This window comes from Brassica rapa, chromosome A09 (assembly GCF_000309985.2).
Source record: "Brassica rapa cultivar Chiifu-401-42 chromosome A09, CAAS_Brap_v3.01, whole genome shotgun sequence".
In the NCBI taxonomy this organism is placed as follows: Eukaryota; Viridiplantae; Streptophyta; class Magnoliopsida; order Brassicales; family Brassicaceae; genus Brassica; species Brassica rapa.
In genome coordinates this window covers 33080812-33103891 of record NC_024803.2, presented here as the reverse complement: position 1 = coordinate 33103891, position 23080 = coordinate 33080812, and the positions used below count along the sequence as shown (strand labels likewise).

Here is a 23080-nt window from a genome sequence, read left to right as displayed (position 1 = left end):
CAACTTCACTGAGAATTGCAGTCAAGCCCAATTTCTGATTTGGTTTATGAATGTTACTCTTGCTGCGAGTTGTCATTGCGTGAGTATTTGATGTTGATGGTGGCAACTGTTGTGGTAGATTTTGATAGAGAATCTGCCAAACGTCACATGTTTTAGTAGCTCTTGCTACAATAGGTTGAACAGCTAGAGAGAGTGATCCAAGCAATGCACTGAAAAGCATCCTATCTTGACGATTCCAAGCAGCAAAACTGGGATTTGGTTCAGTTTTGCCTTCGTCTGTTGTGATGGTGGAAGAGGGTGTTTGATCTACTTCATCAATGAAGCAGTGTAATTCGTGTGCTTCAAGAAGAGCACTAACCTGCAATCGCCATGTTATGAAGTTTGTTGCAGTAAGTTTTGTGATATTGGACATGTTGAGAGAGATGAGAGTGCTTTTGGCAATATTGAAAATAGGAGCTGATTCAGCTGTCTTAGAAGAAGACTCTGTAGACATCTTTGAGGGGAGAAATTTAGAAAGAGATTTAGGTTTTAAGAAGAAAAGAACGAGAGATTTAGGTTAGGATCAGAAGTGCTCTGATACCATATAGAGTTTATGTTAACTTGTCTCTTTCATTAATCACACGATATATATTTATACAAGAGATATCAACAAGATAAGGACAACTCTAACTAATCGTTATCTTTAGATAAGTACAACTTAAGAGATATTCCTTATCTATACCAATAGTTAGATGAGCAACAACAAGTAAAGTACTATATTAATTCCCGACATGTGACCAAGATTATTCTTAATTAATCAAACCTGCCTAAACACAGCTTTAATATGTTTCCTCACTTGTAGATAACTTCCAAATAATAGTATGTGACAGATAAATTGCCAATTATTTTTATTAAACCGACTAATTATTGTCTTAGCTCCGGTTCGTTTGAATACAGTATGGTCGTGTCCACACTCCACAGTCCACTCCAGTCCAGTTAAATTCCCCTAAAGAAGGTTACGTTTTTTTTTTGGTCAACTAAAGAAGGTTACGTTACTACCTCACATTCAATGGATTCCATTGGGGAGTGGAGTCAACAATTTTGTCTTTACCTCGAACTAAGTGTATACAAAAGAATCTAGATACTCGTGAGTCTTTTATGTTCGTATATGGACAACAATACAATATACTCCTGTCCATATTAGACATCAAAACGTCTTTATGTCCACACTATTTAGAGCCAAACGTCTTTATGCAATTACTTCTACACCAAAATGCAACGGTCCGTGGATGCCATAAGAGTGCTTTGTTTCATTTGGTTTAGCCATTTACTCTTTGTTTTGCGTACATTGATTACTTGATTACGCGCATAATCATGATTTATGTTTTGAAAACGTACAGATACATAAGGAACTACTTTTCATACTAGATATGAATGGGTTTGGAGAAAGACATCATCAACTAACCAATGCTTTTGAGTTTTGACGGTCGGGATCCAAATAATGTGTGTGGCAATTATCGAGACTTTGGTTCGTATGGTACGACATGAAGTAACGTGTCTTTACATCAGATCAGAGTTCACGAAAACCATATCTAAATAATTAAGCTACATTTGAAAATGTTCATATTGTTATTAGTTTATTTTATTTTTTTTATAAACGAGCAAATAAGAACATCAGAAAGCTGGCAGGCTGGTCTATTTTATCCGACTCTCAGTAATAATGCCACGATGAGGTATTGAATATTGTCCACGTCCCTGATTGATTTCATATAGTATTAAATTTTGGGAAAAAATAGTATGTATCAGGGTTTTAATTGGACCATGCTCTTTATCTTCTTGTTTTGGAACTTGGTTAAAATTGAACTGTGTGCCTACAAAATTCACCTCATGAACATTTCTCTTCTTCTTTCAGTTATATAAGAAGTGAAAAACTAACGCAAAATCAAAAAGTAAACTGATGATTTTAGCCTTTTAACCGTGAAAAGATATATAGGCCGTTAATCTAAGCCCTTTACATGATTAAGTTGGGCAATTATAGGCCCACATATTCCACATTTTATAAAATAACTGGTACAGTATTTGGCAATTATAGGCATTTTAATCAAAACTGAAAGACCACATAGTGCATTTGTGTTGCTGTATACTAGTTTGAAAAAGTACTATTTAACAAGATCATCCCATTTGCAGTATTGACCACCGGCCAATGCACGGTAGTAACGGTCTCTGCAATAGACCGGTCTTCCATCAGCAGCCTCAGCCGCGGCTGCTGCCAAGTCATCATCAGTGACAACATCTGTGGGCAACCGAAGCAATTGTTCTTTTCTGCATAGTTTGTATAGAAGAAAAGAGATGAGAGTGTGGCTCCAACCAAAGTTCTGATAGTTTGGTATTACTGATTGATCTCTCTCCTTGTTACCTCATATTGAACTTGTTGTTGGTTCTTGAAATGGAAACCTCTGGTTGGTTATCCTTAGATGATCTTAGAGTGGTTTTAAAGAAATCCTCGACTGGTGTTGCGAAAACGAACAGGACGAATGCTGAAACGAGCAAAGCTCCTGTTCCAATTAATGTCTGCTTCAGCATCTTGATTACTGGCTTCACCTGAAACTCACAAATGTAGCCTCAGTTTCTTTTTTTTTCTTTTGCCTTTCCAGCATTTGAATAAGAAACAACATTGTCTGCATTTATTTACCTTGTAAGAGCCTAACAGCCTGTCCCTAGCCAATACCTGAGAAGAAACAAAGATGGAAATGCATTTGGACCAAAGGAATGTTCATTTCTTGTAGTGAAAAGGGAAAAGCAAACCTCTGGAGGCTTAACCCACATTTGGCCATCATACCATCCGCTCTCTTCGTATGGAATAACAGCAGAAAGTAGTCTATCTCCAACATAGCTCCATCCCTAACAACAAACAAACCAACTTCTCATTTATAATTCACTAATAAATTAATGTTAAGCTGGGGAGAACTCTATTAATTAAATACCAGGTAAATTCTCAAGACAATCAACGAAACCAGGAATAAAGTCCCAGTCCCTGCAGCTATAACAAACCTCAAAGGTTCCTGCCAGGAAAATTATATTATAATCTGTAAAAAAAAAAAGAGTGTACAAACACATATCTTCTTCTTCTTCAAAAGGGAGAGGGTCACTGACTCTGGAAGGATTAAAGCTAGCAGCAGCGATGGGAACACCAAGGACAGTGAAGGTGACCAACCAAAGACCACCGAGACGAAGAAAGAATTTGCTTGGACCCAATTCTCCCCATGAGTACAACATCCCTTCCTTCAAAGCCGAATACTCATTCACCTAAATAACCCCAACAAAAGGGTATTATCAAAAAAAAAATCATTTCATCTATATATTTATAGAGTTAGAAAAAAATGACAAAAAGTAAAATATACTTACAGGTCTTTGGTCTGAAGGAACTTGTATCTCAGAACTGGGATCCCAGCTTTGTCCAGAGAAACTCATGCTTCCACTTCCGTTACCTTCTTCCTTCATTGCTTTCACAGAAACTCTTACAAACATCTGCTTCTTCTTACCATCATCGCCATATTTAACGGTCCACGATGAATCATAGTAATTGCCGAGCTTTCTGTTACAAACCCGGTGGGGTATCTTCGGAAGCAAAGGGTAATTAGCACTTAATCTTAGCATTGCGAATGAGTTTGCGAGTGGGAGAGTAGCGTTGATTGAAGAAGATCAAAGGTTAGTGGAGCAGAGCTCCTGAAACACGTAACAACATGCATAGCCAGAATAAAAACTAAATACTAGTATAATCATTTGGTTTCTTTTTCTTCTTGAGCATTTATTTGGTTTTGTGTCTTCTACCTCTCGCCACGTGGCGGATGCTTTCTTGCACGCAGGTTTCGCGGGTAATCTCTCTCTCCTTATCTTACTAAATTTTATTGGGACATCCAGCCCACTTTAATTTACTCAGCTTTTTTATTAGTAAAGATGCTCATAAGTCATAACACTTGTGTGAATCTATACTATACTAAAAGGGGGATATAAGCCATGGAAAGGGTGTCCACATAGGATAGAAAAATCAACCAATCAGAGAACCCGAAATTGCCATGTCATCTCATTTATTTTTCGTAAAAAATAAAAAAAACAATGCGAAGGTGAGAATCGAACCCGGGTTGGTATGATATATATATAGGACAGTTACCACTAAGCCATTGACACTTTCTTGGACACATATAAAGAACCACTAAGTATATAATCACAAACTTTTATGTACATTTACAATAATATGAATTCAACTTTCAAGACTCCGATACTTTGTTTTGTAAAAAAAAAAAAGTAAGTGGCTAAGTTAATATATTCTTATAAAGTGTGAGAACGTTGACAAATATGAAAAAGCATAGATTTTTGTTTTCGTGACAAAGTTAAGAATTTTGTAAAAGTAAGTTTAACATATAAATTTTCGTGACAAATATGAAAAAGCATAGATTTTTGTAAAATTTTGACAAAACAACTCAAAACATACTTCTCTAATGTCTTAATAAAATATTATTTAAGTGTGTAATAATTAAATATATTAATTCAATAAATTTTGTAATTTATAGACAAAACAATAACACAACAAATTTTGAAACATTTGTTTAACCTATCGATTTTTTTTTCATGAGAATCCAACTAAACAAGATAAAAAAAAATTAGATTTACAAATATTTAATTACCATTTTATTCAATTTTGATTAATTTCAAATTGTCATAATGTATCTTTTTGAAGTTACAAATATGAAAAAGCATAGATTTTTGTACAATTTGACAAAACAACTCAAAACATATTTTTCTAATGTCTTAATAAAATATTATTTAAGGATGCAATAATTAAATATATTAATTCAATAAATTTTATAATTTATAGACAAAACAATACCACAACAAATTTTGAAACATTTGTTTAACCAATCGATTTTTTTTATGAGAATCCAACTAAACAATTAGATTTACAAATATTTAATTACCATTTTATTCAATTTTGATTCATTTCAAATTGTAATAATGTATCTTTTTGAAGTTACAAAAAAATAATGTTCTTTCTTTATTACACTAGCATTGTATATAGATTCTATATACACAAAATAAATATAATATAACAACATAAGCTTGCTTTCCCCGATTCATATGAAAACTTTTTAAGTTATCCACCAAAGCAAATTAATTAAATCAATGAAATTGTTAAAATACAGCAAATTAATATATAATTTTATTTTAAATTAAATTATTTAAAACTGATTTGATAATAATTTTTATGATATATATACATATATATATATATATATATATCAATTCTGTGAAAGAAATAGAAGCTTAATATGGAAAAAAATCTTAAATACAAAAACCTCTAAAAATTAACAAAAAAAACTAATAAATTAAACTATGATATCACTTAAAAGCTTCTTAGACCATATTAATAAAATATTTAAGCGATAATTAGACAAATTTGATTTTTTTCCAGCAAAAAATTTATTATTAATTAGCATCAGTTATTTCAAGATGTTTAAGAAATGGTGGACAAAAAAATAAGATGGACATTAATGATATATGAACTATGAATAGTACTTTGTGAAGCAGACTTAGATAACATATCTGCACATCCATTTCCAGTCCTTTTTGATGCTTAAATTCAATTTCTTCAGAGTAGTTATTACACAAATAGATCGTATGAGATATTGTTTTGATATGTAGATTTGTTTTTTCAATGTTAAGAAGATTGATAACTGTAAAAATGTCTCTTTCGAATATGATATGTCTATAACTGAGTCCCCAACATGAGACAAGTTTGTTTAAAAAGTAAATAATTTTATTTTTCTTATATTATATAATCAATATATATTATTTACTGATAATAAAAATATAGTTATTCATCTATCACAAATATCTATGCAAATATGTGAATCAAGTACAACAATCAAACAACATAATGATTTCCACAAAGAAAATTTAAAAAATATATTTATGTTATGAAGTCATATTTTATATTCTTTAAATAATGTAATACAATATTATACATTATTTTTTAGAATTGAGAAATACATATATCAGTTAGACAAATTAAGCGATAATTAGACAAATTTGATTTTTATTTTGTGAGTAAAAAGTTTATTATTAATTAGCATTACTTATTTCAAGATGTTTAAGAAATGATGGACAAAAAAATAGGATGGACATAAATGATATATGAACTATAAATAGTTTTTTGTAAAGCTGACTTAGATAACACATATGCACATCCATTTTCAGTCCTTTTTGATGCATAAATTCAATTTCTTCAGAGCAGTTATTCCACAAAGAGATCGTATGAGATATTGTTTTGATATTCAGATTTGTTTCTTGATTGTTAAGAAGATTGATAAGTGTAAAAATGTTTCATTCGAATATGATATGTCTATAACCGAGTCCCAACATGAGACAAGTTTGTTAAAAAGTAAATAATTCCATTTTTCTTATATTATATAATAAATATATATTATTTACTGATAATAAAAATATAGTTATTCATCTATCACAAATATCTATGCAAATATGTGAATTAAGTACAACAATCAAACAACATAATGATTTTCACAAAGAAAATATAAAAAATATATTTATATTATGTGGTCTTATTTTATATTCTTTAAATAATATAATACAATATTATACATTATTTTTTAGAATTAAGAAATACATATAATATCTTATCTGCGCGTAGCGCGGTTAAAAAATCTAGTAAATTTAATTGGAGAATTTTGTTTGTTATATGGGGCAGCCAGAGTGTGTAAATAATATAAAACAAATGTTTAGAACTTTTAATACGTTGTAATTCAATACAGAGTGTTTTAACGTTGGCCAAAAAGAAAAACATCACACACATATATTGTTTAGAAAATATTTGAAGAAAAGATCAAACACTTAACCAGCATCATCATCTCGCCAGACAGATCTCTCACTCCTGCTGAGTTTCATTGGCTTATCATCCTGCTGGTTTCTGCTGCCCTTACTTGCGCGAAGTAAGCATGTGCCTGTGTCATCAAACCAACAAAAAAAAAAAAACTATTTGCCTCAAAATGCGATTGAAACAAAAATGTGAGAAAGTGCACCTTTTTTGTATTTATATTTGCTAACGAACGTACCATGGCTTCTTTTGCAGTTAGTCTGTCTTGATGATCATACCAGAGCAGCTTGTCCAGGAAATCAATCGCCTACATGTGTTTAAAGATACAACCTCTGTTAAAACCCCAAGCTAAACCCATTTTCTTTAAGAACAAATAGTAAACCTCGGGTGAGACTAGATGCTGATTGTCCGCGTTGATGAATTTGGACCAAGGCTTCCTGCTATGCCTGTGTTTTGAACCAGAGAATGATTTAGCAAACTCTTATTCTCTTCTTAGCTTTAACTCTCATTACAACAGAATAAATAACGTTTCAAGGATTCATTCACATACCGCCCAACGAGTGCTTCAAGTCGTGGTTCAAGTTATAACTGGTACTTATCTAGATACGCATTCAACTCATCTGTCCCTAGTACCTATGAATAACAAACAAGTAGAGAGATATGTTTGTGACGACGACAATGAAAAAAAAGAGATCTAGTACCTTGGCGATTTTCACAAGCTGATCCTGATTGTCATGCCCGTAGAAGAAAGGTTCCTTACGGAATATCTATTCAAGGAATATTAGGCCAAATCAGAAACATTCTGTAATAAACAAACAAAACAAACATAATGGCACTCACCATCCCAGCAAACATACAGCCAATGCTCCACATATCCAACGAATAGTCATAGTCTTGCAAGTCCACAAGAAGTTCAGGTCCCTTAAAGTATCTGATAACACGCATTTGACGAGACAACATCAGAGTGAAGCTTGGCTAGTAAAGGATACGAAGTAGTACAGCCATATACCTTGATGCCACACGCACATTGTACTCCTTCCCAGGGTGGTAAAACTCAGCAAGACCAATCTATCAGCCAAAGCTTACGCAGCTCATGGTCAATCATAACATTGTGAGGCTTCACATCTCTGTGCATGATCCCTTGCGAGTGGCAGTAATCCAATGCCTTCAAGAGCTCATAGATGTAGTAACGAATGTCGTAATCAGTCAGTGTCGGGTACAGAACTTTAAAGTCCGTGCTGTTGACGTACTCAAATATCAAAATCGTAGTTTTCGAGTGTTGTTGATCTCTAACAACATCAAAGAGCTTCACAATGTTCGGCCCACCGCATAGGTTCTGAAGTATCTTAATCTCTCTTCTTATCTTCTTTTTCTTAACAGGCTTGAGGATCTTGATGATGGACTTCTCCTTGGTGTTCACGTTAAATCCATCGAACACTTCACTGTACTTCCCACGCCCTACCTTCCTTACAACCTCATAATCATCTTGCTCCCTGAGACAGACAGTGAAAGCACATAACTTTGTTACTAAATACTCCCTCTGCTTCGTAAAGTTTCAAAAAGATCTATTTTTGAATGCATGTTTTATTAACTAATTACAAATTTCAAAAAACTTAATTGTACTTACTAAATTTTTTATGGACTGCAAATTTAATGTGTTTTATTAAAACGTATAAAAAGTGTAAAATATGTAGTAATATTTTGAAAAGGAGGGAGTATAAAGCAAACTTGAATAAGAATCACTATAAACAATATAGAGAGCTATTTAACCATTCAAGCTAATCTAGATCTCTTGAGTGAGACAGAACAAAGATCAAAGCTTTTAACTAAACACAGAGCAAACTGAAATCAATATAAACACCAAAAGAGAGCCATTTGATCATTACCAGAGCCGGCCCTGGGCTAAAGCCCATAAAGCCAGGGCTTTAGGCACCAATATTTTGATATATTTTAGGAACGCCAGATATTGAACAAATATGTCTCACTAGCCCAGTGGTTCAAGCTTTGTTCATCTTTCCTTCATGCGTCCGTCAACAGTTCGAGCCTTGATTCTTCTTTCTTTTTTTTTCTTTCTTTTTGATAATAACTTAAATCTGACATATTTTTATTCCTTTATTGATAATCTTAGTTTCCATGTTTATATAATTATATAATAAGATCATATATAGTAGTCATTATAAAATAAAACAAATCAACTAAAAAAAATCTTATTTCCTTTTCTAAACTCATGTTTTTTTTTCTTCTACTAGTTATCTTCTTTTTCACTTAATTATTTTTTGTATCTTTAAAAACTAAGAATAAATATGATATTTATTTTTGGATTCAGATAATCTCTCATGGAACTTTGACAGTTTGAAAGATTCATTAAGTTTACAAACTAAACCAATTTCAAGATGATGTTCTCTAGTGTTATATTTACCAGAATTATGTATTTTTATTTTAAATAATTATAACATTATTTTCATTTTAATCATTTTTAGAGTGTGTTATTAGAAAGAAAATAATAACTCAGCTAAATTGCTGTAAGATGAATTAGTATAATCTAAAACCAATCATATTCTCAAGTAACATAATTTTTTTTAAAGTAACATTTTTAATACAAAGTAAGTTGTAAAATTATTATTTTTCTTTTCGATCAATGTATAAGTTTTTTTGAAGAAATTTCTAAATCATGAATTTTTTTTTTTTGGTTTAGAAAGCTAAAGTAAAAAAAATGTTTTTAAAGGGCATTATTTTGTTCGTTCGCTTTAGGCGCCATAAGACCTCGGACCGGCTCTGATCATTACTACCAATTAATCTGATCTCAAATTGAAGACTTTTAACCAATAAAGGTGGACACTTTTTTTATTCAGAATCTTCTTACTTACCCCCACTGAACATTCAGCGACTCGTAATCCCAATAATCCTTGCTTCTCACCACGTTAACGTTCGTGTACACACGAGCTTTCGACATCTCGGCGAGGAGAGGATCTGGATCGATTGTAGTGTTACCGGAGGAGACGGCGGGAGGTGAGCGTCGGATGGGAGAGTGCGCCAAAGGCGCACGTAACGTCAAGACGGCCCACACTAGCAAGAGACGTTGAGGAAGGAGGAAGGAGGTGACGAAGAATGGCACATGTATCATGCACTACGCTCTCCCGCAGCTGATTCTGATCTCGTTTTTTGCACTAACGTGATTTTATAAATGGGCCTGAAAAAGGTAATATGGGCTTTGAAGGCCCATTATGTATGTAACTCGTCTACACACGTTTGATTAGTGAACTTCCCCTACACACGTCTCATCTCAGAGATATCGAGGCATGTGAATATCTGGATGGGTCATGGGTGAAGAAGATGCTATTATGTGAGAGATCAATGAGTCTATAATTGCATAATAAAGCTATTGATCTTTACGTGGTTAACTAGAGGTAAATAAGTCAAGATTCATGTAGCATAATCTTTTTTACTTTTTTTCTTTTTTGTCAGCTGCCCAATGAATTTGATCAAGTGGTGGTCAGACGACGAGTTGATTTTCCGGAAAGCATCTCCTGTCTATCCGGATCTAATCTATATGGAAAAAGATATAACTTCTGGTTATAGCCTCTTTTACCAGTGTATCCGCTCGTTTGTTCCTACCCCGAAGAATATGAATCAGACTCACATTCTAGAAGTCAACATGTAGTCGCTGAAGCATCTCGATCTCCGGTGCGAAAGTTGGCCAATCCTCCAGATTTATAGTCATGTCTCTAAATTACGATTTTCTACGATTTTTTAAAATTAAAATTCTTAAAGAAATGCTTATACACCGAGAATATTAGATCCGGCCTTGTTAATCAGTTTAGTTCTTTGCAGGAGATTTTCGGTAAAGGAACGAAGGAGATTGAACCAAAACAAGAACACGAGAAGAGAGTGATTCTTGAAACCATAGTAAGCCCTCTTCCTCGAGAGAGAAACGCAATGTCAGTTAGTTTTCTCTCCATGCTTCTACGTGCAGCTATATACCTAGAAACAACGGTTGCTTGTAGGCTTGACTTAGAGAAGAGAATGGGGTTACAATTGCCACAAGCAGTTCTTGATGATCTCTTGATTCCTTCTTATTCTTTCACTGGAGAACACTCCTTGTTTGATATGGACACTGTTCAGCGCATTCTCATGAACTATCTTGAGTTTGAGGTTGAAGGAGTCAGGTTAAGCAACAATGGTGTTGATCTTGCTGGTGACATGGAACGTGTTGGTAAACTGATGGAGACTTATTTGGCTGAGATAGCTTCTGATAGGAATGTGAGCTTGCAGAAGTTCACTTGTTTAGCTGAACTTATTCCTGAACAGTCCAGAGTTACTGAAGATGGTATGTATCGAGCCGTCGACATCTACTTAAAGGTAACTATGCAAGGATCTTCCTCCCATCGAATGCTCTTCTCTGCGTATGGTGCAGTGTGTGTTGTCCTACGGGTTACACTAGATGCGATCTTTGAAGAAGCTTATGATGTTCTTGTCGTACAATTTCATATGGCTTCTTCTTGTGATTTGTATCGCCATTCTATCCCTTATGTTGTTGTTGTTGTTTGTTTGGCTGTCAATAGCTTTTTTGTATCCTCTTTTGTTAGAGTGTAAACACATTTAAAATTAATGCAAGCTTAGTTTGATCAAAAAAAAAATGCATCTCATGCAGATTAAAAAAATTGCAAAATATACTAATATACTCCTATTTATATATAACTAATTAAAAATATTTTATTACCTATTAAAAAAACAATAAGTGATCAAATATAAAACTACATTATAAATTTAAACTTGACTCTATTTTTAAAACAAAAATAATAATTACAAAGTGACATTATTCGTGAAACATAGAGAGTATTAAGAATTTAAGATAATAAACATATACATTTCATTTGCATTATCTTAGTCAAGGCTATTGCATGAATTATTTGTTCTTCTTGCAGGCGCATCCGAATATGAGTGACGTAGAGAGGAAGAAAGTATGCAGCTTAATGGATTGCCAGAAACTATCACGTGAAGCATGCGCTCATGCAGCTCAGAACGATCGTCTTCCCGTTCAAACCATTGTTCAAGTCCTTTACTATGAACAACAACGCCTACGAGGAGAAGTCACTAACGATTCAGATTCTCCAGCGCCACCACCACCACAACCTACAGCAACTGTTCTTCCACCTCCTACAACGACGAACTCTCCAAGGTGAAACGCGAGAACCAGGACTTGAAACTGGAACTTCTCAAATGAAGATGAAGCTTAAAGAGTTTGAGAAAGAAAATAATGAGAAGAAATCATCAACAACAACAACCATGAGCAGCAATCACAGTTCTCCAAGATCAACTGCTTCAATGGATAAGCCTCCATTGCCAAGAAAGTCATTCATAAACTCTGTTTCAAAGAAACTCGGAAAGCTAAACCCTTTGGCATCCCACCTAGAGGAAGAACCAAACCACCTAAAGATCGGAGACACTCTATTTCTTGAAAAAAACATAGTATATAAATACATGAGTTTACGTTTAAGTTTTGTTGGGACTTCTGAGTTCTGATTCAAAGGGGTTTCTCTACTTATAAACATTTGTTTTCTTTGTGTGTTTATGGTGTTTATTCCTACATAAAGCTGGTAATTGTTTTTAATGTAAACTTTTTCATCAAATTTTAAGAATACACCATTTACAGTCATATTTATATATACTGTGAAGCTTCTGAGGATTAGATCATAGATACAGAGAACTTGGAATTCTAAAGCTGATAATGATCTCAAACAAGATCTTGGGGTCATGTATCAGAATTTTACTATTAGATTTTTAATTCTCTTTAATTTGGAAAGCAGAAAATATATAAAAATCATAACTAAAATGAGGGGAAGTAGGTGATGTTTGAAGTCTGAAGGTAAGACCATCCGCATTAGCGGTTTTAACCGGTTCGTGGGCTCGATATCTTAGGCCCGTTGGATTAAAAGAAAATGAAAACAGCGATAATTTAGATGAACCGGGCCTTGGCCATGAACCCGTAAGGCGCGGTTTTTACCATGCGTCGTGCTCTCGTTTGTCAACCGCTTCCGCGTTGACGAGGAGGAAAGTAGGGCTTCCTCGTGATTCATCTCATTTTCCCCTCTTTCTAAAAAAACTAGGGTTTTGCCGTGAGAGGCGATTTTTCGTACGACGACGACTCCCGGAGATTTGCTCCACCTAATCGACGACGATCTCTAGTATCCACGAGCGTAGGTGAGTATCGAGTAGTTTTACAGATTTTTTGGGTCGATTTTGAAGCCATTATTGGATTTTGAAAAAAATTTGGAGGTTTCGAGTAAGGGATTTAAATCGATATATGGGTTTTGATAAAGGGTTGTAGATCATGATGGTGGTTTGTTTTAGGGTTCTTTTCTCTGAGTTTTCAAATCGAGTTAGGGGTTTCGAGTAATGTTTGTAAATCGAGTTATGGGTTTTGTTTTATGGTTTAAATCGTCATGAGGGTTCGATTTTGGTTTCGTTTAATCCTTTTGTTTCGTTATTAAGGTTTAATTTTGACATAATTTTGAATTATTTTACAGATGGATCCGGCAGAAGATAGAAGACATTCAAAGAGGCAAAACCACCACATCAACATGTTAGGGTTCGTGGCCGATTCCGAGGACGGGATTCCTAGAAGGTGTCCGTGTGGTGGGAGACTCATTAACGAGGTTCGCGGGAAGGAGGACTACGACATTCTTCCTGGGAAGCGGTTCTTCACGTGCAAAAACTATGAGGTAAAGTCTCTTGTGTAAAACTACACTTTAATAAGTTGTATATCATTGTTGTTATTGCTGTCAATCGAAAAGACTCTGATTATTCTTTATGTTGTAACCAAGGCTGATGGGTTCCATTATCGTCAGCCTTGGGTGATAGGTGTGCAGGAGGAGCTGTAGAGGCTGACTAAACGGGTGGAGGAGGCTGAGCAGGTGATGATGGGGGGTCTCGAATCTCACTAAACAGATTGAGACACTTGAGGTTAGTGAAACATTGCTCTTTCATCGCTGTAATTATTTTTTCCATATATTTTTATTACAGTGACTAACACAAATGTCATTTATTTTTCCCATGTCCAGGAACAGGTTAAAATCCTCAATGAGAAGGTCTATGACCTCACTGTGCAGGTCGATACCCTCGAGAAGGTCTGCTTCGATTGACAACCAAAGGTTAGACTCAGCTAAACTAAATCTCTGGTCATTGGTATCTCTCGATTGAATTAGAAGTAGAACTAGAACTAGAACGAGAACTAGATGTAGAACTAAACTAAACTACAACGAGAACTAGAACTAGAACTAGAAGAAGAACTAGAAGTACAAGTAGATATTTTATAAACACACATTAATGATCTGTTGGTTGGTTGGTTGGTTGGTTGCTCTGATTAATTTGAATTGTACTTAGCATGAGTTAATTGTTTCGACTGATTTGATGTGTATCTGCTCATAGGTATCTAGTAGTTGTGTAATGGCTTGTGTAATGAATTTTGGTTGGTAGAGTTCTTTTAATTATCTCTCATTTCAAACGTAAAAACTACTTTAAAAACATAGTAACTCCACACTTAAAATTCACAGAAACATCTAAACACCAACCCAAACGAAAACACCCCAAACCAAATAACATGGCCCCTTTTTCCCTTAACTCTACCGGGTTTGTTAACCTGTTAGCTTCGCAGAGCAGTCCACCAATAGACGTAGACTTTGCTGAGCCAGGTGTTAACTCTCCCGGGTTAGTTAAGCCTGCGGAAAGGAGAAAGTGGTCATCCAAAGAAGACCTTGTGTTGATCAGTGCTTGGTTGAACACCAGCAAGGATCCCATAGTCAGTAATGAACAGAAGTTGGGCTCGTTTTGGAAGCGAATAGAGGGGTATTTCAATTCGAGTCGTCAGCTCATTGGCTCTGCTCCTAGGGAGTGGGGTCAATGTAAGCAGAAGTGGGGAAGAGTGAATGAGCAGGTTTGTAAATTTTTGGGATGCCATGAAGCGGCGTTTTTAACAATTGTCTTAGAAGCTGTGGCATCACAAGATCTTTGGATATGACACGCATTTTTCGGATTACCAGGTACCCTCAACGATATCAATGTTCTTGATCGGTTACCAGTTTTTGATGACATCTTACAAGGTCGAGCACCTAAAGTTAAGTTCAAGGTCAACAACCACACTTATCGTATGCCCTATTATCTTACTGGCGGAATTTATCCAAATTGGTCAACATTTATCCAATCCATTCCACTTCCTCAAGGTCGTAAGGCAGAGCTATTTGCTGAACATCAAGAATCCTGTAGAAAAGATGTCGAACGTGCTTTTGGAGTTTTGCAATCGAGGTTTGCAATTGTTAAAAACCCAGCTCTACTATTGGACAAGAAAAAGATTGGAAAGATAATGAGAACTTATGTCATATTACACAATATGATAGTAGAAAACGAACGACACGGATACGCTCAAATTGATACATCTGAGTTCGAGACAGGAGAGTCAAGCAGAAGTTCCAAGGTCAAAAGGAGAGAAAGTATTCATGTCGATAATATGTTAGGCATTCGCAGAGAAGTTTGAGATACAGAAAAGCATGATCGTTTGAAAGCTGATTTAATGGAGAAAGTATGGCAAAAGTTTCGTGATGAAGATGAATAATCTTTGTATTTTCTTGAAATCTCAAATGTATGAATTCTGAAATGTATTGAATAAAACTTTTATGTAATTTTTTTATGTAATATATTCTTAATGTATTGAATAAAAAGTTTTAAAATATTTTTATATATTATTATATTTTATTCATGAAATGTCAATATATTGAAAATTTTTAAAAAAATTTAAAAATAATATTATTTTATTCTTATGAACCCTTCTTCAGGTTCACTAATGCAAGAACACAATAGATAGAGGTTCATCATTATTCAATGACCCACCAAAAATATATTTAAAAAATCCTATTAACCACCACTAATGCGGATGCTCTTACGGCCCCATATATTTAGTATTGCCGATTGCGTGTTTTAAAAACAAACTTTTTTTAAAAAACAAATTTACATACATTCCATACACCAAAGAAGCATTAACGGTGGTTAAATATTTTTACAGATTTTTATAGCGAAAATAGTTATTATTAAAAATGTATTTATTTCATATATTAAATATTAAATTTTATTTCTAAAATTTATATTTAAAAAAAAAACTTAATATACAAAATATTTTTGAAATTTTAATATGCTTAATTTGTAAAAAACGTTTTAAACCTTTTGCATATATATAAATTAAATAGGGCAATTCTCTCAAATAGTTATATTTTAAGTTTTTGTCACATTAATAGTCTTCAATAAAGTATATGACCAAAATAGTTTCTTTTTATTTTGAAAGTTTTTATTTTTATTTTTTTTAATTTGAAACTTTTTACAACAGATTTGATGAAGAGTGAATGAAATATTGATGAAATAATAAATATAATAAATGTATTTCAAATATTTAAATGATTACAAGATTTTGATCCAAATGTCCATCTATTTCATAAGGTCAAACTCAAACCAACTATATTATTAAAACTGAAGTACACTTTAGTATTGTTTGGAAACATAAATAGTAGTATAACTGAGAATTGTTTGGAAATGTGGATAGCAATATTACATTAATTGTATTTCCATATTTGACTCATATCAACAAATTTATTAATTATATTACCTTAACAATATTTCACATCATTAATTATATTACCGTGATACCAATAGTGTAGATTTTTATTTATTAGTTAATCAATATTTATTTTGTGTCAATTATAAAATAAAATAAAAAGTAAAATAACTAAGTTTTGCATAAGGTTAAACGTTTGGTTTAGTTTGTTTTACTAAAAACTTTTTTTTTTAGTTTCAATCGGTGGAAATTACGTATCCAAAAACCCAATTCAAAGACATGTTTTGTGAATAAAATCATAACTTAAATCAAAATAATAAAACTGAATTACATTTATTGTCACTTAATTTTCACTCAATATAATTGTCTTACTAAATAAAAACTCATTCTATTTCACTTAATTTAGCCAAATACATAGATTAAGTCTTTTTATTAGTTTATAAAATCAGTTAGGCATGAACACTAGATATTCACTTAGGTACGAGCTGTTCCTTTTGGGTATAGTTTTTTTTTGTTTTAAAATTACTCCCTCTTTTAATATTATAAATTTATGTGTGTGTTTTGAGTTGGATCTTTTTGAGTCTGGATGAGTTCGGTTCTGATGTATGACCCTAAAAATATCTAAATAACCAATGTATTGAAACGTTTTAGATATTTGTACCTTAAATAACCATATTATCCGATTTGATCCAAGTCTTTTGAATACAATTAGTTATATTACGACATATCTTAAATATAAAACACTAATTATGAAAACAAATATTAATGTATACAAATATAAGTATAGTGTTCTTTTATTAATTTGATTAATTATATTACTTTAACAATACATCACATCATTAATTATATATACCGTAACAATGGTTCAAATCATTAATTATAATATACCACCAAAGATTTTTTATTTATTAGTTAATCAGTATTAACTATGTGCAATTATAAAAAAAAAGAAAAATGTAAGATAACCGAGTTTTGCATATGGTTAATAGTTTGGTTTAATCTGTTTTATTAAAACTTTCTTTTGTCTTAATTTCAATTGGTGAAAAATTACATAGCCAAACACATAAGTCAAAGGCATAGTTTATGTGAACAAAATAATAATTTAAATCAAAATAATTAAAACATATTATATTTATTGTCCCTTAATGTTTCACTTCATATAACTATTTTACTAAATAAAAATTTCTTTCTATTTTTTCTATTTTTCCAAATATTTAGAAAGAGTTTTATTTTTTATTTATTTACAGAATCAGTTAGGTATAGACATTCGAATACTCATTCAGATACAAGTTGTTTCTTTCGGTATTATTCTTTTTGGATTTTGAAATTAGGCGTTCTTGGATATTATAAATTTATGTATGACATTTGAGATGGGTCCTCCGAGGTCTGAATGATTTTGATTATGATGGGCAGAAACATAAAAATATCTAAATAACCAATGTATCTGAAACGGATTCGGATATTTGTACCAAAAATAATTTTATTACCTGATTCAGTCTGAATCTTTTGAATACAGTTAGTTATACGACGACATATCTTAAATATATAACACTAATTATAAAATAACGAATAAAAATTTATAAAACCGTAAAAATTAACCTCCGCACAGGCGTGCGGTTCAATCTCTAGTGTTAAATTAACTCCTAAATTCTTACTAAATGAACCAAGAATTTATTCCTTTTTGTACTTCATTCTTCCTTTTTCTTTTTTTCTTTTTTTGTTTGAAAAGAGAAAAATCGAAATATTAACACTAAGCTAAGGTAATGGTTTACAAACATCTTATTTATTTCATCACTATTTCATAGGTTCTTTCGTATCAGTTACAAAAAAAAGGTTCTTTCGTATGTACCAATCCCAGCCGTAACTATTATAGATGGAAATACATCGAATCGAAACTGGAATGGTAGCACCACTAGTCCCATAAAGCCGGCACTGAAGGTCATGCATGAATTAATTATTTATCAAAAAAGTATGAAATGACTGACTCTGAAAAGAGGTTCAACGTATTAAATTCCATGAAGATATTATTCGTCATCTCTTTAAGAATTTCTGAATCCTAGAGTAGGCCTTGTGCATCAAGCATGGAATGACTTTGGGAAGAGAGAGGTTCAATGTATTTAAACTCCATAAATGATGGTTCTAACAGCGCCAACTTTGGTTCGTCGGTTTTTGACGGCTACGGGCATGTGGTGGTTCTCGTGTTTTTGATCGTCACATCGAGCGTTCGGTCTTCACTCACATCCCAGCATCTCATAGGTTTGCTTGAGCCTCTTGTGGTGGTGTGCGGGGTAGTTGTGTGCAGGTTTGGGCTCTGATTAGGGATTGCAGAGGTGGCGACCCATTTTGCTCGGTTCGGCATCGTGTACAGGCCGTTTCCGGATCGAATAATTGCTCGATTTGGATGTTGTGTGTGAATTGCGTTGCTGCTGTTGCTGTTGTTTGTATGGGCATGTGCTTTGAGGCTTTCAGCGAGCTGTTTTCCAGTGGGTCATTATCTTTAAGAGTGAATCATCGGAGAGACCAAAATTACTGGGTTCCGACTCTCGGTTGAACTTGGCTCCTCTTTTTGCGGCAAGCTGTTGGTGCGGACTAGGTTGTGTCTTGGGACTGTGGTTATGGTGGTCGTGTTTGCTTGCCCATCGCTGATCGATCGAATGTGTGTTTAGGTTTTTATTTTTGTCATTTTACTTTTTGTTATCTTATAATTCTGTAACAAATTTAAAATTCGGTAATAATATCTTAACATTTTTACCCCAAAAAAAACTCCATGAAGATCATTTTCGTCACCACAAAACAATCTCTGAATCCTTATATTTGTCGTACCATTTGATGGACGTAGGCCTAATTTTTGGGCTTTAAGCTTCCTTACAGGCCCAAGTTCTTATGCATGCATTTTCCATTTGAGTTTTCAGAAGAGTATGATTTCGGCCTAAATCATATGGCCTTTTTCTGAATCACTGCATATGGATACAGTAGAATCAGGCATAGATTGACTTTGAGACGAGGTTCAATGTATCAAACTCCATGAAGATCCTTTGTCTGAAACGTACTACTTTTTAAGATTCCCCGTACTTTACAATAGTCCCATAGGATCTCCTTTTCTTTTATTTTCTTGTGTCAGAAGATGCTCATAGCTCTTGTAACGGAGACAGACCATTATCTTAACTCATAATCTTGTGACTCTTGTCTCTTTTTCTCAACAATGCTTTAGATTAATCATAAAATAAACAAAGCCAGGCTTGAAGCACTCAATCGAGTTTAAAACATTGTAATAAATTGTAGGTTATATGCTTTGGGTGAATCAGAGGACAAAGCAATGAACCTCTCTCCTATAAATCTTAACCAGCAGATTTGGTATTTTATTAACAAGTAAACATTTCAGTGCGGAAGTACTAAAATTATTATGTGTTAGTATATATAAGTTATTAGGTTATTTTTGTATGCATGGACCGAAGAAATTCAACAATAGGTAGTGGAAACAATAACTTCCCACAACTACCGGTTCGTTATGTTTACCAAATCATCGATGCAAGCCCATACTTAAACCAACGTAACATCCCCAAATGCATGTGATAATGAGCGAAACAGTCATTAGTAGTCCTTAGAAATTATAAAGTCATGTAGTGATTAGTGAACATGACCTAACATTATCATGATTCTAACTGTTCAACCATTTGTGTCAAGCTTAACATTACCAACTTATTGAGCTTCCATATATAGTATGATCATCTCTAAACAAGATCTAGATAGCTAAAACGTCGCTTAGTGTTTCAAGCCAATCCATCATTAGTGTCATGTGAGGGGTACAGTATAATCCGCTGATCTCTTGAGTTCATGTCTCATATACTTTCAATGTATATGAAACTTGAAGTTTCTCAGTGAGAACAGTTGTTTCTCCTTGTCAATATTTTTACATTGTTTTCTTTCAAGCGAAGCAATTCTTCTTAAAATAAATCTCACTTTCAAAACGAAGTTCAATGTATCAAATCGCATGTAGATCTTTTGTCTGAAACGTACAACTTTTAAGATTCACCGTACATTAACATCATCTCATGATCTAGCTTTATTCGTATACATACGACCTACATAATTCTTTTCTCTAAGTAAACAAATTTAATATACACGCATAGCTCTTGTAACGGAGACATACATATTAATCATGTCTCACTCAACTATACCTCGAGTTGATCATGAACCCGATGACAGCCTTGAAGCACTCAATCACATTTTTAAAAAACTTATAGTAAAATGGGTTTGAGTGATTGAATCATGGGACAAAACATTGAACCGCCCTCCTAAATCCTAATCAATATTATATAGAGACTTTTCTTAATAAAATAACTTTGTTAGGGTTGCAACATCTTTCTCTTCACGACCGTCTTGGGAAGTTGTCCATAACAAACAAACAAAAAATGGGAATTATTAAATGGATGAAAAATGAACAAATGGATGAAACAAAAGAGAGTTGAAATCTGAAAAAATGGTCTGCAACAAATGTTCCCATGTCTCCTTCTGACAAGCCCACTCTCTTCAGCTAAAGCAACATATTGACATGGCTCCATTTAGCTCTGGTCCTCTGAAGTCTGAAGTTAGTTTCACGTTCAAAAGCAGAGCATTGAAAGCTTCCTTCACCTTCCATGTGCGTCGTGGCTTAACCCAACATTCACTGTACATATAATATTAATTATCCACATGTTTCCCTCACATGCCTTCACTCATATATATACCCAACTTCTCCTTTCTTTCTCTTCAGCAGAATCAAAGAAACATGGCATTTCCTGAAACCCATCTCCATATGCCCATTAGATCTATAAGTCTTCCATCAAGAATCCATCCTCCTTCAGCTAAATTCCAAGCTGCACTCTCTCAACTTCACACTTGCCATAACTCATCATCCTCTGATTCTCAATCTCTTCAAATATCATTGCTCAACCTCTCTGAGCTTTACCATTCCCTCCACCAGCTCAATCACTCTCTTCCCACCGCTCAAGCCGAACATTCTCTTGACGTGTCAACCACGTTACTAGACTCTTGTGACGCAGCGAGAAACTTAATCCTCAATCTTAGAGAGCATCTCCTCAGCCTTCAGTCTGCACTTAGGAGAAAGGGAAAATCCATGGAAGTCCAGATCAAAGAGTACTTTGTCTTCAGAAAAAAGATCAAGAAAGAGACTAGCAAGCTTGTTCTTGGCCTCAAGAAGCTGGATGGCTCTGAGACCACTGCCTTAGCTGTTTCACTCTTTCGATCCCTTTTCACCTTTCTTTCGACAGCATCGGCCATGAAGACAAACACATGTACTCTCAGATTTGTCTCTAAGCTTATTGGTGGTGGTGGTCGATCGTCGACGTCAATAATGAGCGAGTTGCATAATCTGGATTTGGTTTTGCGTTCGGATGGAGACAACTCCAAGGAAGTGAAGAAGGCTCTGGAGATATTAGAGGAGAGAACAGAGGGGCTTGAAGCTGCACTTGATTCTCTTTTCAAGTCTCTTGTCCAATATAGAGTTTATTTGCTTAACATTCTTACAACACACTCTTAGTTAGTTCTAATTGTACACAAAACATATATAGAAAAACATACAAATTCTCATAGTGAAGATTAATCGTAACTGTAATCCGCTAATTAAAGCTACATAATATCAAAGTGTTCTTCATCCCCAGGAGTTTTGTAAGATTTTGTGTCCGTACTTCTCTTACAGGTTTATTGTGGCAAATGGATAACGTGTCGCTCTAGCATTGGTATCCTTCCCTCGTGCACATTATTTGTTTAATGTTAAATCTTGACACAACTACCAATGATAAAGTCATCATCAAGATCTTTAATTTCGGATGATCTAGTGGTTTTAGTTAATCGCTAATTACTTCATGAATAAAAAAAGGAGAGATCAGTGGAGCTTTGATTCCCCTTGTCCCCACACATCAATACATGCAACAGTTCAAATTTGCTAAGATGCCGGCCCCATTGCATTTTTATAATACATAATCATAAGACAATAATACATATAAATAACAAAATTAAAAAAATAAGATATTAAAAAATAATCAATATAATAAATGGTTTACATTATTGTTTTTCCCTAAAAAGAGGCATGTATAAAGTTATAAACAACAACTAACAATAAATCTAGAGACATTTTTTTTTGAAATACAGTAAGTTAGTACTAATTTCAAAAATATAGTCAATTAACACCATACCCTTCTCCGAAGGAACCCACCCTTGGAAAAAAAATTACATTTGAGTTTATGGTTTAGTAATTATTGTTTAAAGTTTAGTATTTAGGGGATGAGGTTGAATTTATAAGCTTTTATAGGTATTTCTTAAACACCTATAAATAATTTAGGAAGGGTTAATCTTGTGTTTTCATAATAAACTTAAAATGTTTATGAAAATAATTATCATATAAAGGTAAAATTTAAAAAATGATATCAAATTTAAGATAAAATTTGAATTGCCCCCATGAATCTATACAGCTAATAAAAGTCGCAATACAATATTAGTATTTCATTTGTTTCATTATATATGCCATGCATTTAATATTTTCATATATCAAAAATTTTGGTTTTTGTTTTGAATTACCCAAATACATAGAGAAAACATGGGTGGATTAACAAAAG

The 23080-nt window shown here is 33.6% G+C and overlaps 2 protein-coding genes and 2 pseudogenes across 2 annotated transcripts; 2 read left to right on the top strand and 2 right to left on the bottom strand.

The window, feature by feature from the left end:
* Window positions 1–1925: 1925 nt before the first annotated feature.
* Window positions 1926–3753, bottom strand: LOC103841065 (protein CONSERVED IN THE GREEN LINEAGE AND DIATOMS 27, chloroplastic). The gene is made up of 7 exons (XM_009117576.3): window positions 3385–3753; window positions 3133–3285; window positions 2964–3041; window positions 2785–2880; window positions 2672–2707; window positions 2396–2580; window positions 1926–2301 (listed from the first exon to the last, which is right to left on the bottom strand). The coding sequence occupies exons 1-7, from the start codon at window positions 3634–3636 to the stop codon at window positions 2139–2141; spliced, it is 963 nt and encodes a 320-aa protein (XP_009115824.1). The 5' UTR covers window positions 3637–3753; the 3' UTR covers window positions 1926–2138.
* A 2997-nt stretch (window positions 3754–6750) lies between these two features.
* Window positions 6751–10607, bottom strand: LOC103855384 (annotated as a pseudogene).
* On the top strand, window positions 10598–12526 carry LOC117128533 (annotated as a pseudogene).
* Window positions 12527–12822: 296 nt separating this feature from the next.
* On the top strand, window positions 12823–22592 carry LOC103841062. The gene is given in 2 exon segments (XM_033281178.1): window positions 12823–21224; window positions 21226–22592. Coding segments are annotated over 2 exon segments (846 nt in total). The 5' UTR covers window positions 12823–21158; the 3' UTR covers window positions 22006–22592.
* Window positions 22593–23080: the final 488 nt, after the last annotated feature.

Excerpts from the sequence above, each read along its gene's own strand:
- LOC103841065 (XM_009117576.3), bottom strand. The coding sequence starts at position 3,636 with ATGCTAAGATTAAGTGCTAATTACCCTTTGCTTCCGAAGATACCCCAC. Across the intron at positions 3,042-3,132 it reads CTAGCTTTAATCCTTCCAGA|GAACCTTTGAGGTTTGTTAT; the intron begins GTCAGTGACCCT and ends TTTTCCTGGCAG. Across the intron at positions 2,708-2,784 it reads TGTGGGTTAAGCCTCCAGAG|GTATTGGCTAGGGACAGGCT; the intron begins GTTTGCTTTTCC and ends GTTTCTTCTCAG.